Source organism: Epinephelus lanceolatus, chromosome 20, assembly GCF_041903045.1.
Source record: "Epinephelus lanceolatus isolate andai-2023 chromosome 20, ASM4190304v1, whole genome shotgun sequence".
In the NCBI taxonomy this organism is placed as follows: domain Eukaryota; kingdom Metazoa; phylum Chordata; class Actinopteri; order Perciformes; family Serranidae; genus Epinephelus; species Epinephelus lanceolatus.
Window position 1 is genome coordinate 23,328,914 of NC_135753.1, and position 16,223 is coordinate 23,345,136.

Sequence of the window (16,223 nt, forward strand, 5' to 3'; positions counted from 1 at the left end):
CAGACGCCTTGCACACAACAGCAATTTTCTTTATTGTCGGGTTGACAGGTTGATCTCATGCTGCAATAACATTATTAGACTGATCTTATCTTTTTTTTTGGTATATGTTAATGATGCATTAATTGCATATTTCTGCATGAACACCTCCACAGCGAGGAGTTCATGCATACAAATACATCTGTCTAAGCTGGAGGTACAGTAGGATGGAAAACAGAGCGATCACTCCACACTGGCTGCATGTACAGCAAACACATTATTATAGTTATATACACAACATTTTCTAAAACCAGAGGTACAGAGACGGTCTTTAACAGTAAAGGTTGACGACTACTGGAGATTAAAGATCCTCGGGCCTCTAAATCACAAACCGAAACTTTGACAAAGGTGAGAACTCTTAGAACAGTCATTACATGTGATGATGACTGACTGAAGGTGGTGAGGTGAGGCATTTAGATGAAGAGGACTAGTTGTTGCTATATAACACTTCCTCTACAGCAGGTTCGTCGCTGAGCGTCGCTCAGTGAGACTGGCAGGTTATGAAGGCATTGGCAGTGATGAATTCTTTCAGTGAGGCTGAACCTTTCCGTACTGAATCTTCATCTACTCTCCTTTCTTTTCGCATCAGATGGAGCTAAAGGAGATGAGAGAAGGAGGTCACTTCAGATTATTTAAATGCTTAACAAATGGTGCCAGGTTTGGGCCATGTTCGATTTAGGTGAGGTCTTTTTTAGTTAATTATATTGCTTCTATGACAGTTTTAGGAGTGCAAGATACGACCTTGGATGTCACCTGATCATAATTAGTCTTCCATGTACAAAGAAACGTCTCGATAGAGGTCTTAAGTGATTGTGTGAAAGTTATTTGAAGAATAAATATACACCTCGGGTCAGTAAAGTGCTTGAGAAAAGTTCCTGAATGTGATTTATGTGATAAAAATCTGATGGTTTGACGCAATATTTCAGCACCAAGAGATATGAGAGCGTTATGCATTCACTGAAGAAAAAAAGCTTTTTTGACAACATTATTATCCCAGAATTCCAAGGAAAGTTTTCATAAAAAAACTATACTCTTGTTTTTCTGAATTAAAAATATTATTATTATCGCACGTTGAAAAAATATGGAGCTCCTAAAGTCCCGGAAGGTGATTTTTTTTTTTTAAACTTGTGCGCACAAGATGATCTTTTGTTGATTAAAATATCACCTTCTGGGACTTAGAATTATAAAGACTCATTTGTTGTCCGTAACTGCTTATCCCGTTAGGGGTCGTGGGGGGGCAGGGTACACCCTGGACAGGTCACCAGACTATCACAGGGCTGACACATAGAGACAGACAACCATTCACACTCACATTCACACCTACAGACAATTTAGAGTCACCAATTAACCTGCATGTCTTTAGACTGTGGGAGGAAGCTGGAGTACCCAGAGAAAACCCACGCTGACACGGGGAGAACATGCAAAACAATTAACAAGATTATTACGTCATTAATTGAGAAAAACAAGCAGATTTTTTTTCCATGAAAACGTTTCTTAGAATCCTGAGATTATCTGATCCATCCATTTTCATCCGCTTATCCGGGGCCGAGTCGCGGGGGCAGCTGGACGGGCAAAGCACCCCAGATGTCCCTCTCCCCAGCAACGCTTTCCAGCTCCTCCTGGGGGACCCCAAGGCATTCCCAGGCCAGATGAGATATGTTATCCCAATCTGGGATCCCTTCTGGGTCTGCCCTGGGGCCTCCTACTTAGTGGGACGTGCCCGGAACACCTCCAACAGGAGGTGCCCAGGAGGCATCCTGATCAGATGCCCGAACCACCTCAACTGACCCCTTTCGACGTGAAGGAGCAGTGGCTCTACTCCGAGCTCCCTCCGGATGTCCGAGCTCCTCACCCTATCTCTAAGGCTGAGCCCAGTCACCCCACGGAGGAAACTCATTTTTGCCACTTGTATCTGCGATCTCATTCTTTCGGTCACTACCCAGAGCTCATGACCATAGGCGAGGGTTGGGACGTAGATGGACCAGAAAATCAAAATCGAATCCCTGCCATAATCTCATTAATCCAGAAAAACGGGGCAAATATTTTTTTCTCAAGTGAATGCAGTTTGCTTCCATTGTTAGTTTCCCCTGCTGGCTTTTCCAAACACTGCGTGATTTTCTTTGTGTTTAAATAAAGAAAATGAAGTGGACTGTCCATATGCTTTAAGAAATAATTAAAGAAAAATCTTTAAAAGATCATTAAAAGTAATTCTGTTCTGATGAAACAGATAATTAGTAGTAAAAGACAACATAGTAAAAGCTTGAAAAGGTAGTTCTTTAACTGTGTCCCTGCATAAAATAAATAAAAACCCTGTCAGGTATCAGATCCTTCTGCATTTCACCTGTATCTTCCGATTCTATCATTTCCACACGTGGTAATAAAAACAAAAAAAGCACATCTTAAAAATACACAAGCTTTGTTTCAAACTCATTCAGCAGACTGTCTGTGTTAGTAACACTACGGGTGAGTCACAAGGCTGGCTGGATGAAGCGCTGTTAGGGTCACAAGTTCAAGCTGAGAGCTGCAGGTTGCGTATCGATCACAGCGGGTCTAAAATGTTGGTAGGATGGTGTAGAAAGGAGATGTAACGATGTATTCCCACGTTTATAGTCCTCGTTAGATGCAACAGGTCCATTCCTCTCTGTGCAGGTTTGTACGATACATCATGCTGGTGTGGCTGAAGCTACTAGGCGTTTACTTGGCATCCTACAGATGCTCCTTTGGTCCTTTAGTTGATCAATCAGGGTGCAAAGCTGGCTTAAAAGCAGAAATGGCGCGTCAGTATTGTCAGTATTGTCAACTGTGTAAGAGGGAGTTCAGGTGACTTTTACATGTGAGAGGGTGAGATATAAACAAAACACTGAAATAAAATTCTTCCATTATAAATAAACTTTAAGTTCTAGTGGAGCCTTAAAGGCAGATTTTAACATCAAATGTTAGATGTAAGGCTTTCTCTCTTTGACATGAATCTTCATAAAATAAAATGTACTCCTGATGCATTTGTTCTTACACTTTTGTAAGTTATCCCTTTTTCTCATCTACAGGCAATCCTGTCTTCCATTCTCCCAGGCTTACATACAAACAAGTCTTTGCTATGCCAGTGACACACTGGCCTAATTGTGCGTTCAGTCAAAAAAGTCTCCCAAAGGAAGGAAATGAAACCTCCTCCTCTTCCCATTCGCACTGAAACTCAAACCCCCCGACTCTGCTTGTGTTTGAGAGGGAGAAACTGAATACAAGCCCTCGCCGACGGTGGGAGAGACACTCAATCAGCCGTGTGAGGCTTATTCAGCGGCCTCGTCAGCAAAGAGGAGCGAGGCCAAACTGCATGAGACAGAAGGAGAAGTGAGAGTGATGCGGTGAATTTAGTCTGACGTAATGGCCCAATAGTGGAGGAAACGAAGCCGACATTAGTAAAGATTCACAACAGTGACTAAATGACAGTGGGGGGGGGTCTATAATTTGGAAGAGGTTCATTTTAAACTCCATCCTGGGAGAGCCAGCGTTTATGCCACAACATGCTACACTGATGAATGTCGTTGCCATTGAGTACAGACACAAGTCAAGGTCAACCATCGTTTCCAAATCTTTAACCACCGGAATGTGAAATCAAGTCTGATCCTGAACCAAGTGTTTACCCAAGGGCAACAGTTCATCGTGCATGCTCCGGGCAGAGTGCGGCCGTTTGGGCTTCCAGCAGAGGGTGGGGCTAGCAGGATCAGGCAGAGTTATCTGTTGGCTTTGTATTTTGACTTGCTGGCATCGCGCGGCTCTTTGCTGGGGTTGCTCCAGTCGTCTGCCTCAGGGCTGGTCTTGTAATGGCGCCACGCTGATTTGTTGAAGACGGGCAGACGCTCAAAGGACTCGCTGGAGAGGGCCTTTACGTGGAGGGACAAAACATAGAACACAAGAACTCGCAGTTATTTATCTTTAAAGAAAAGTTTGGTGTTTGTTTTCATACCGCAACTTAAATGACAGTAGATATAACAATGAAGCTAGAGACGATTAGCTTAGCTCAGCATAAAAATGGCAGTGAGGAGGTACAGCTAGCTGACAATGGCACTTCCATTATTGCACAGACTAAACAGAAAAGGTAAAACATGTTAAGTAGTAAGCTCTAGGGTTACTGGTAGGTGGTTTTTTTGTTTTTTGTTTTTACACTCTAAAAGTGTTGGGCTCGCAGTTTCCCCTTGCTTGTAGTTTGTACGCTAAGCTAAGCTAAGCTAAACTAAGCTAACCGCCTTCAGTATTTTTAAAGCCCGACCATATCTTCCCATGTTTTTGTGTCTAACTGACTAATGGGAATAAGAATTTTTGAAATTGTTTACATACCAAACTTAAATGATGTTAAATATAACACTGAAGCTAGAGACGATTAGCTTAGCTTAGCATAAAAATGGCAGCAAGAGGAAACAGCTTGCCGACAATGGCACTTCCATTATTGCACAGATTAAACAGGTAAAACATGTTAAGCAGTAAGCTCTGGGGTTACTGGTAGTTTTTTTTTTCCTTTCTTTTTTTTTTAACTTCAAAATGGTGACGGGCTAACAGTTTCCTCTTGCTTGCAGTTTTTACGCTAAGATAAGCTAAGCTAACCGTCTTCAGTATTTTTCAACCTGGACCATATTTCCTATGTTTTTGTGTCTAACTGGCTAATGGGAATAACATTTTTTTTTAAATTGGTCCAGTATTTATCGAGAGGGCTGCAGCCGACAGCCGCAAAATAGGCTGCAACATTATCACTCAGGGTAATTATGCACCGTCAATGTACATCCACCAAAAGTTCTTTATTTTGCTACTGACAGGCTCAGGATAATATTATAGGTGTCTGACAACATTATGGAAAGAATCCCTAAACAGATAAACCTTTTTGTTAATGAGTAAGATCCTTTATGTATAACTAAGATCAGCCCCAAAATCGCTATCGCCAAACCCACCAGACCATTTAAATAAACTATCTCAAGGCAATTGAATCAAACGCAACTGGATTTGGGTTTGTCTTAGAAGACGTTTCACCTCTTATCCAAGAGGCTTCATCAGTTCATGCTTGTCTGACTAGGCTGGAACTAGTCTGACAAACTGGTGTGGAAGCACCCAGGTATTCCACCTCTGGGGAGGTCTTCACAAGGCCAATTATGTCACTGGTTCGTTAGTGCTCCAATGGTTAATAAACTATAATTTTATCATTGTAAAACACACTTAATTCAAAGTTGATCGAAACAAAATAAAACTCATAAATACCACAGTGGTTTGTCTTTCCACTGTTCAAACAATCACCAGCTCTGGTTTGGTTGAAATAAACCCTTAATTTACATGGTTAGATGGGAAAATATGCTGGCTCTATACACCCTAAAATTACTGTTTATTTGAATGGAGTCTGGTGGGTTTGGCAACAGTGACTCTGGGGCAGTTTCTGGTCAAACAAAAAGGATCTTACTTATGAAACAGGCTACAACAGAACCACTCAGCACAATTATGCACAGACAATTTGTCCTATGATAGTCTAACATTGTTATTCTGAGTCTGACAACGTTACAGAAAGGATCCCTACAGAGATAGTTCTTAGAGCGATATCCTTTTTGTTTAGGAGACACTTGGAATAATAATATGAGCCTATCAGTGGTAATAATAAGCACTTATAGTGGCTGTACATTGATGGTACATGTTGCCTCCAGTGGTTACATTGCAGCCAGTTTCGCGGGTGTTGGCTGTAGCCCTTTCGCTTAACACTGGACCTATTTCAAAACTGTTGTTCCCATTAGTCACTTAGACACAAAAACATAGCAAAATAGGGTCCAGGGTGAAAAATACCAAAGTTACCCTTTAACAGACAGATGAGAATTGTATCAGTCTTCTCATCTGAGTCTTGGCAAACAAAAAAGGGAATTAGCTTATTATCCTAAATGTCCAACTGTCCCTTTAATCTCTGACGTAGCTAAGTCACGTCTTAAGGACACAGAATAACTGACACAACATGCTCCCCATTTGACTAGCTCACTTTACCTTCAGATAGATGACTGCATCAGTGCCAACGCCCTCCATGGAGTAGAGTTTCAGATCCCCCTGGAAGTATCTGGCGTAGAGCCTAGAAATCGGCAAGCCGTAGCCAAAACCAGCCTGGGAGAGGGAGGGAGAGTGTAAGAAATATATTTCCCAGAGGTCACGCCACATTTAACAAATGTATGGGCCAAAAAAGTTTGGGAATGGTGACCGGGGGTCAATACTGATTTGATTTTATGTGTGTACCAGTGGGACAGCTCCTGGCTCCAGGCTTGGTGTAGGAGCAGTGGAATACATGTAGTTAAACAGACGGTCTATCTTCCTCAGAGGGACTCCTCCTCCTCTGTCGCTGATCTGAAGACAGAACATGGCAGAGATGGAGCAACAATCCCACAGATTATTTGTTTAATGATGTGCGTACTTGTGTCCGCTTTACCTTTATGGACAGATCTTCTTTACCCAGAGTGACTTTGGCCTTGACTGGTGGTAATTCCTCATTGCTGTTCTCATAGAGCTCCACTGTGGCTCTCATTGAGTTCTGCAAACACCCACGGAGCTAATTAACTCAGCTCAGCACAAGTCCTTACAGAATTATAGTCACATTCAGATTTAATTACACTTAGAGAGCACTTAACCAGCTAAGTTACCGCCAGTGATGCTGCACTGCTCACCTTGAAGAGCTCGAACAGCATGTGGAACAGATGAGAGGGCACATACACCGCCTGGATGGGCTTTTTCGGGGCCTTCACTGTGAGACAAGAATAACAGGGGTGTTGGAAGATCACACACTGAGCTGGCTCTTTTGAAGTTAATGAGATGGTGAACATTGTAATCAGGATGGGACTAAATTTGGACTCCAAAGCTGCACCCATTCATTCTAGACTACACAGTATACACTGCTTCATTTCAGCTATGCGACAGATTACAGGGATGAACGGTCAAATGCATGAAACCATAAAAAAAATCTTACTGTTGAACTCTTCGATCTTCAGCCCGGGTGAAGCCAAGTAGTATTTCTCACACAACATCTTCGCTGTGTCGTAGGCATCTGACAGGATGTAAAACAACATGAGTTAGGGCAGAACTGGCAGAATATGTTCATTGTTTACATTTAGATTCCAGTCTCAGGTCATTAATGTAGCTGCTGTTCCTCGCCGGGTCACTGAGAGGGCAGCTTTGGATCCGTGCTGCTGGTTTTCTTTAGAAACTATCATTATGTAAACATGCTGTTAAGTGCAGCCAAACTTGTTTGATTCCGGTCACTGTTGAGAGTTGCTGGTGTGATATAACTGTGTCTCATAAGGACAAACATTTACAACAAAGCAAAAAGTTCAACCCATACAGCTGCTTCAGAAAGTATTCAGACCCTTTCACTTTTGCAATTTATTGTGTTGTAGATTTGAATTTTGGGTCACTATTGGAACATGTTTACATGCTTTTATGTTCAAACCAGAAACTTCCAAGTGCATTTGTGCCAAATTAGAAGAAATCCCCTAAAAGCATTCTTAAGATATGAAGAATGGGACGGACTGACCAACACTTATAGCACTAATCTAAACAAGGTTACAAAGTGCTTCACAAAGTGCATGAAAATAAGACATCAATTACAATATTTACAAAATGTTAAGAGCATCGAAAACTAGTGTGTACAGAGGCAAAAACAGAATAAAAAGGAAATAAAACACAAAAGTTACAAATCACAAAAGTACAAATCAGGCATTGAACTTAACTTTAACTGTCCCAGTTAAAATATGAGCTGCAGCATTATGTATTAGTTGAAGCAAAACTACTGCGGATTTCCTGAGGCATGTAAACAGTGCATTATGGTCAGGAAAAGGCACAGCTGATTTAATTTTGGTAATGTTTCGTAGGTAGAAGCAGCAATAATGAGATTATTGACATGTGATTTAAAGTTCAACTGAGAATCAAAAATGATGCCTAAATTTCCGTTGATTTTACATTAGTTGCCAGAGGACCAGTAAACAGTTGTAATTTCTTTGCTAGGTGATCAGGGCCAAAGATTATTACTTCTGTTTTGTCTGAGTTTAGCTGAAGAAATATTCTAAGTCATCCAGTTTTCAACAGAGGTGAAGCACTCCTTTAAAGTGCTAACATTAGCTAGTTTAAAGGACAGGTAGATTTGGGTGTCATCAGCATAATAGTGGTAGGATACCCCACTAAAATGGCTGACAATGCGTCCTAATGAAAGCATATAAAGTGAAAACAGAAACTTCCAAGTGGATATAATGCCTCTGGCCACGGCTGACGCTGACACTGACCATTTTAGCACCAGTCTCTTTAAGCCTCCCTTCCGAAAAATCCCAGCTCTGCTCTGATTGTGGGTCTTCTATATCTGACCTCTTCTTGTCTCTGTTTAAGTTTAAGTTTATTTACTTTATTAATCCCCTGAGGGGAAATTCAATGTTTTCACTCTTGCTTGTCAATTACACACAGGTCCGAAAGACACACACTTGCACAAACAGGACCTATACATGCACAAAGTGGAGAGATGTCAGGGTGAGGGGGCTGCCCTTGGTGAGGCGCCCCTAGCGGTTGGGGGGTTCGGTGCCTTGCTCAAGGGCACCTCGGCAGTGCCCAAGAGGTAACTGGCACCTCTCCAGCCACCAGTCCGGTTCCCAACCCAAGTCCCTATGGACTGAGCTACTACCGCCCCAAGCAAGTAAAGCAGGATTAATACTTCTGCATCGAATCAGCGCTGTACCTACAGCATAGGTTCTGCGTCAATGTAGAGCTTACGCCATACCCTACGCCGTAGCCTGACATGCACCTACCCAGAAATGTAAATACAAGTCATGGCTATGCGGACTTCCTGTCTACTTTTGTAAGCTGGAACCATTTCCCTCTGTGGAATCGAAGCTTTTATTTTCTTTTATTTCACAGATAAGAATAGCATTTTTTGCCTTGTGTGTGATTTATCCTAGCTTCTTATGAGTATAGGAAATCTCTGCTTGTCTCTAGGCTAATTCATACAATGTAAAATGCCATAGGCTTGTGCTAATAACGTTAGCATGTTGTATTTGTTTGGAAAACATGTTTGGAAGACAGTTGTTTTGTCAGTGAACCTTGTGAGTTGTAATTGAGATGAATTTTGTAATGTTACATTTTATGCATTTAAAATTACATCTAAAACACAATCAAGTGTGCAAAAAGTTAATGAATGTTTATGACTTCAAACTCACCACTGACGACTTCAGCCACACTGCAGGTGGGATCAATACTGCCTATGTGTTTTGGATGTGCAGGGTTAGTGTCGTTACCAAACAGGAGAGCTGCAAGAAAGACAAAACAAAAATTAACTAGCTACTCAGACAGACTGTATGATCATAATTCAAATAAACACAGATTTCTGAGACTCACTGTGCTGGTTGATGAGCATGCGGAAGGAGATACGGTTGGTGTAGAAGCGGTCGAGGAAGTACTGAATGTTGCTGCTGATAAAGGGGTCAAAGCCAAACTTCTCCTTGTACTCGATGACTCCCTGAGCCATGGTGGGAACCACATCGTTGTGACGGTTGCGGATCTCAATCAAGAGCTCCAGGAAACTAAAAATAAAAACATTTTAAGAAGAGGAAATTAAATCCAAAATATTAACACAATCACCAATGAGCAACCTGTCGTCATTTTGAGGATGTTACTTAATAAATCTCAAGAAAGAAATATGTTGCTCAACAGTTGCATCATTTTTTTGCTATTTTTAAAGGCCAGAAAAATGATCAAGAGGAATATCAAGCTTAATACCACACTTCTTTCATTTCCACTGAAGCAGACAATTCTTGGTAGTGTGTTTTCTAAACAGACGGTCTTATCCGAATTCCTGTCTGTGTTTATCAGTAATGTGTGGCTGTTTATCTCAAAGGTGTGGTTACAGTATAAATACGCACTGTTACCTGGACAGTCTGCACAGATCTATGTGAGCAGAGGGGATTAGCTGCAGCGGACCACAGACATACGTAGACCCAGTATGCAACAGCTGGGTGTCTCACACAGCTGTGCTTACTGTACATTATACAACAGTTAGTTCCGGCCCTGCAATCTGATTGGTCGAGAGACAGTAAAACCGTGATGATATTGGAGTACAACATCACGGTTATTTCACTGTGTATGTATCACTCCGCCTCACAGCTGATTGCAATCAACAATCAAATCAAAACTGACGGTTAGTGTCAGTTAGGTCAGCAGTTGCGTTGTAGGCTAATTATTTCATCCACTGCCAAACAGCCAAAAATATGGATTTATTTCCTAAAATAAGTTTTGAATTGAACTATGAATGGTCATCAGAGGAAGATGAGGGAGAGGAGAAGCTGAATCCATCTGAGCACACATCCAGGTTTGTCAGTGTTTCATCAGCGGAGCTCAATGACTTGGAGAAAAGCAACATACTGTCAGATCAGAAGGCAGAGTCGGCTGTGCCTGTGAAGCGACAGTCCACCATGCAGTCACCAGAGACTTATTTCACCGGCTGCACAATTAATGGAAACGTGCAGATAATTGTGTATAAAGAGTAAGTGCCTGGCGCACCATGTCTGCGTTACATAGCAACGGTGACAGCGTCCTGAGGGAACTATTTTTGTTGGCGGAAGACAAATAAAATGCTTAAATTATCTATTTTGTCCTCATTTTTCAACATTTCTTAATCAGCCTTGTTTATTTAACTGTTGAACTGTTGCCTGCGGCCTCGTGCCTACGACCGAATCACAGCCGTGACGATATCACAGCACAACATCACTCCCTCTCGTGTGATATTGCTTAATCATACTGTACTTGTGTTCATGAATCTTTAATAAGGGAAATATTCACTCACTCGTTCAAAGCGTGAGGGTCCTCTGGCTTTCTGTTCTCGTAATCAAGCAGCTCCACAAAGCTCTGCATGTACCTAACAAAGCAAAGAGGTCAAAAGGCAACTTTTACAGACACTTATCAACATTACTACGATTATAAACCTTATCGTCTGGAAGGAAGATGAAGTGTACTTCTCAAGGATGTCTCACCATTTCTGCACTAGTCTGATGGAGGGCTGGCTGAGCAGGTTATCAGGTAGCAGGTTGACCTCTCTCATGGTGTTGGCCAGCCGCACTGGAAGCTCCTTGCGCAGGAACATGTAGGATGTTTTTTCACAAGCATTGTCCCTGCCTGAAGAAAAAGTATTTGTCATAGATGCACCATTAAAAGTGGCAGGACAATCGGGAAAGTCTGGTATAGTTGCCACTTATGGGAATTAAGTTTTCCTGCCAAGAAACATATTTCAGATTTTTTTTTTTACCTGTCTTGCTACTCACAGTCATAGTGGCTCCTTTCAAAACCACCAGACCTCTTGGGTGTGACAAACCCTTCCAACAATGATGGAGTAAAACCAAAACGCAATTAAAACATTCCTGAGAAGTACTGTTCTCACCCAGTTACAGTGAGTTGAATAAAAAAATTGTTTCACATGTGTGAAGTTCTGTATTAAAGTGACTTGTAGAGGAAGTAGTGAGGCGGCAGTTGCTCAGTCCATAGAGACTTGGCTTGGGAATAGAAGGGTCGTCGCTTCTAGTCCCCATATGGACCAAGTATGGAGCATGGACTAGTTGCTGGAGAAGTGCCAGTTCATCTCCTGGGCACTGCCAAGGTGCCCTTGAGGAAGGCAACGAATACGTGCCCTTGCTCTGACATCCCTACATTTGAACTGAACGCCTTTATTGTCATTGTGCTTGACAATACAACAAAATTTGGAGCGCTACTCCACCATGGTGCGTACAATAAATACAACATAAAAAAGGAAACAAATAAAACATTAACAATGAAAGAGCAATAATGAAATAAAGTGCAGGTGTTGACGTGCAAGAGGTGGCAGTGAGTGGAGTGAATTTGTTTAAACTGAGCATAGCGTTAGTTCAGGCAGTTCAGCTCACATCCTACTGTAGCTACATCAGCTGATCTCAAACAGCCCAATCAACTGATGGAGCAGCTGATTTATGGAAGGGTGTCAGCTAATAGATCACATGATTCCTTTCTATGCAACCAATTGGTGAATCTCATTCAAGGCGCCCTATTTAAACCTGCCTGGCCTGCCTACTGTTGCTGCTTCCTCTGCAAGCTGCTGTGCAACCTGCCTCCACCCCAGCTCCTCCTTTTCATGATGTGTCTGACTTATCAATGTCATTTCTGTATATTTGATGCTGCTCTGTTCTGTTCCTGGGGGGTCTTTGCTGCTGCCCTCCCTGCCTTAGGCTTTCCATGTAAGCGCATGGAAGGGCAGAGAGGTATGCTCTCTCTGCCTCAAGCTTTCCTCATTTGCACGTGGAAGGGCAGAGAGGTACGCTCTCTCCGCCTTAGGCTCTCCACGTAGGTGCGTAGAAGAGGCTTTCTGCGTAGGCCTGAGGAAAAGCAGAGGGGCCCCAGTACAGAGCCATACCACCAAATATAATACTGCAAATGGAAATAAAGTTTTCTTTGACTTATGTTCCTGAGTGAACTATGTTTCTTTAGTGAAATTATTGCATTTGGGAAGAAGCTATTTGCAAATCTGGTGGTTCTGGATTTGATGGACCTATAAAGAAGGTAACAGTTTGAACAAGTGGTGGCTGGGGTGTGTATTGTCCTACATGATGTTATTGGCTCTTGAGAGAGTGCGGCTGTTTGCAATGACTGAAAGAGAGGGGGGGCTCTGAGGAGCCTTTTTGTCGGCAACGGAACACCCACCAAAACCACACAGAAATACAGTATGAGCAGATGCTCTCGATTGTGGATCTGTAAAAGAACACCAGCAACTTAATGCATGTATTGTTTTTGTTTGTGTATGTCTGCATATTTCATGCTTTTAATGCATGTATAGGTCCTGTTCATGCATGTGTATATGAACAGAGTGAAAATAATTGAATTTCCCCTCAGGGATGTATACAGTATATCTTCTTCTTCTAAACACACACCACCCATAGCCAAAATATAAGTATATGGCTGTAGTCAGTCTCAATTTGCAACCTTTAAACATGATACTTTTAACTCTGCTAACTTGCTGGAAGTGTATTTTCTGTCTGCCAACATTAGCTTTACAAGGAAATCATAAATCTTGTTACTCAATGGAAAGGGGGGAGTCATGAAGAGGTTAGGGGGATTTATGTTTTACATGTAAACAACAGAAACTGAGTTACTGTGGTGTAATATTAAATGTCTTCCTTGAGAACGACTATGACTTTGCTCTTTTTGTACCTCACCAGATTCACACAGCAGCATGTGCAACCTATTAACCCTTGGCCTAGGGAACCACTTCACTCAGAGCAAACTGGTTGGAGAAATTGTTCCAGGTTTTTCTAACTCTTAAAAAAGTAACAATGGTAAAGTATCAGCAAATCATGCATTCAAAGGAACGTCTGCAGCTTACAGGAAGTATGTTGTGCAGATATCGTGTTGCCCTGTGTGTGACCTCAACACCCCGACACACAGACGCAGTAAGAAGTGCCGATTTTAGCGTCTTTGGGATGACAACGACATGATCTGGCAGAGTGAAAGGAAACCTCTGGTCAAAGGAGCAGCTTCCACTGATTCAGCAACATAAAGGGAGGGCTCTTCAATTATAAAATGGGGTAGTGAAAGCAATAAACACTGACTCAGCCCTGGAATGACACACGCACACACACTCGGCTCCTTGGACGACGTCTCATTTGTTCCCTTCTGAAACACACCTATGCTGTTTGCCCAACTCCTCTCATGCCATGAGGAATTGTTGCGAAAAAAGATCCTTCCTGTACTTGCACATCCAATCTACAGCTGTGAGGATGAATTACGCAACAGTGATGACAGTGTTTAATCAGAGATGGATTAAGAAGAGTGTGTCTACCAGCACTGTCATCTTATGTTTCAAGTCTCGTGCCAGAGGGAACATGCCTACGTGACTCTAGGTGCAGACAGAAAAAAGCACTGCATGTATAAAAACAGACCTCTCGTGTAACTTTCAATGGTGTAACACCAAAGTCCAGTGATTCATGCTGTGAGATGAGCTCCTATAAATGGAAATAAACCTGATAAGATGAGTAAACATGAGTAATTAAAAAGCCAGGGTGCTCATCCTCCTCCTCCTCCTCCTCCTCCTTCTCCTCCTCCTCTGCTTATGGGCCTGCTGCAGTGACAATACCTGCATGGATTACTGTCACATGTCCACATAGTAAACAAACCTGCAACAGAAAGCAGCCATGCAGAGCCATCAGCATGCTCAGGACTGTTTGTGCTGTTCTGGTGGTGAAATTAAACCCCAAATTCAGTTGCCATGTGATCATAGCAACGTGTAATGTTTCAGGGCAGCCTGGAGAACACTTACACTATTAATAACAAGTAAGGAATTTTCTGTGACACTTGAAAATGGATAGATATTGTGAGTAAAAATGATAAAATACAAGGCCCCAAACTGTCCTTATCATCAAGTCCTTGCTTTAAGATGCCAGCCCTGCAGTGCTACTCACCAAAATCCAGAAACTGTTTAATGGACAGCGGGGACGGAGAGAACCTGGAGTAATACTCGATTTTGGGGTTGGAGTTTTTCAGCAGAGACCAGAAGATCCTCATTTTGAAAGTTTAATGATGCTGCTGCCTGGATGTGACGGAGAGAATGACATTCAGGAAAAACGCCACCGATTCATCCCCGGTACTGTTGACAGCCACACCGACAGTCCTGCGCTCTCAGCGGTGTCCACATCTGTCCCAGCCCGCGGACATCCAGAGGACACGACACCAAGAGATGAAGAAATGTCCATAAGGGTACAGACGAGACACAGACAGTATATTCTCAAGAGGGCTTCCTGGATCTACATTGTTGAACATTGAGAGAGGCTCAACACTTTTAAGCTAGCCGGAATTAAACGTTGACTTCCGGTTACAGGTTTTCAAAATAAAAAAGGCTGTGGCAAATTTACAAGCACTTGAGAAAAGGTGGTGCCATTTTTTAAGCAGGCAGTCTTTACTAATTGTTTATAATGGCTTTATTAATGTTAATAAATAATGTTTTAATATTTTTATATAATTATAACCAATTTATACGAAAACCATGTGGGCTGCCATGTTTTACAAATGTCCCCTGCTGGTTAATCTTCCCAACACTTGCTTTTTCTCCAAACTTTCATTTGCAAACAATTAGGCTAATGTACCCACTCTAGAATAAGGTAAAAGGTCCAAGTATCATTGGGTACTTAGTAATTCATTTGTAATTTAAAAACAAACCAAACCAAATTTGAAGTTTTGTCATTTTTTGTTTTAAACCAAAACCAAAAAAAAAAAAAAAAAGAGAAAACAGCCGTTTTTCTTTTGTTGTTACAGAATAAAAATACAAACAATCAAAAAAACAATCCAGAGCAGTCCATTTGGGTCAGGATGCAAATAGTTAAAAACAGAAGAAAACATAAACAAACAGAACAATATATAAAAATTGGGAAGCATGATATTGGATTTTTTTGCCGATATCTGATATGCAACAACTCATTTGACTAACAACTGATGCCGATATCGATATATCCACCTTTTTCCCCACCTAATTTTAGTGATCAATAAGTCTCCTTTTAGCACTGTTGCCTCACAGCAAGAGGGTTCCTGATTCTATCCCAGGAGGGAGCCCCTTCTGTGTGGCATTTGCATGTTCTCCCTACTTCAGCGTGGGTTTTCTGCAGGTACTCCAGCTTCCTCCCACAGTCCAAAGACATGCAGGTTAATTGGTAACTCTAAATTGCCCGTAAGTGTGAATGTGAGTGTGAATGGTTGTCTGTCTCTATGTGTCAGCCCTGTGATAGTCTGGCGACCTGTCCAGGGTGTACCCTGCCTCTCAATCAGTGTCAACTGGGATGGGCTCCAGCCCCCCCGCAACCCTCAAGAGGATAAGCAGTTATGGAAATGAATGAATGAAGTCTCCTTTCTAGTGGAATTAACATCATATTTTACATGCATACTCTTATCACGATGGCCCACCAGCAGATGGAGACATGAATTAAAATACTTTTCTCTTTTCATATTGGATGTACTTATTTTGCATTTGGCTGGCACCTCTTGCCCCATCTTTTATCTCCTCTATTATAAGAAAACATATTTCTTGAAAATTATATTTATATTGTTATATAATTTCTTGGAGTATTGAATGTAATTTGAATCAATTTTGGGCAGATTATTTCCTGTGAATACTGCATCGGAGATGAGCTTCTGTGATATAT

General features: G+C 41.8%; 1 protein-coding gene across 1 annotated transcript; it reads right to left on the bottom strand.

The window, feature by feature from the left end:
* Nucleotides 1-8: 8 nt before the first annotated feature.
* pdk3a (pyruvate dehydrogenase kinase, isozyme 3a) lies at nt 9-14,744 on the bottom strand. The gene is made up of 12 exons (XM_033638922.2): nt 14,493-14,744; nt 11,046-11,187; nt 10,859-10,930; nt 9,415-9,599; nt 9,237-9,326; nt 7,007-7,084; nt 6,708-6,784; nt 6,473-6,574; nt 6,283-6,390; nt 6,040-6,153; nt 3,794-3,914; nt 9-631 (listed from the first exon to the last, which is right to left on the bottom strand). Exons 1-12 carry the CDS (start codon nt 14,593-14,595, stop codon nt 597-599), a joined length of 1,227 nt encoding a protein of 408 aa, XP_033494813.1. The 5' UTR covers nt 14,596-14,744; the 3' UTR covers nt 9-596.
* Between the last annotated feature and the right edge of the window lie 1,479 nt (nt 14,745-16,223).

Coding starts and splice junctions, on each gene's coding strand:
- pdk3a (XM_033638922.2), bottom strand. CDS start 14,595: ATGAGGATCTTCTGGTCTCTGCTGAAAAACTCCAACCCCAAAATCGAG. Junction 9,600..10,858: donor GACCCTCACGCTTTGAACGA/GTGAGTGAATAT, acceptor TTTTATTTTTAG/TTTCCTGGAGCTCTTGATTG. Junction 9,327..9,414: donor CATGCTCATCAACCAGCACA/GTGAGTCTCAGA, acceptor TCTTTCTTGCAG/CTCTCCTGTTTGGTAACGAC.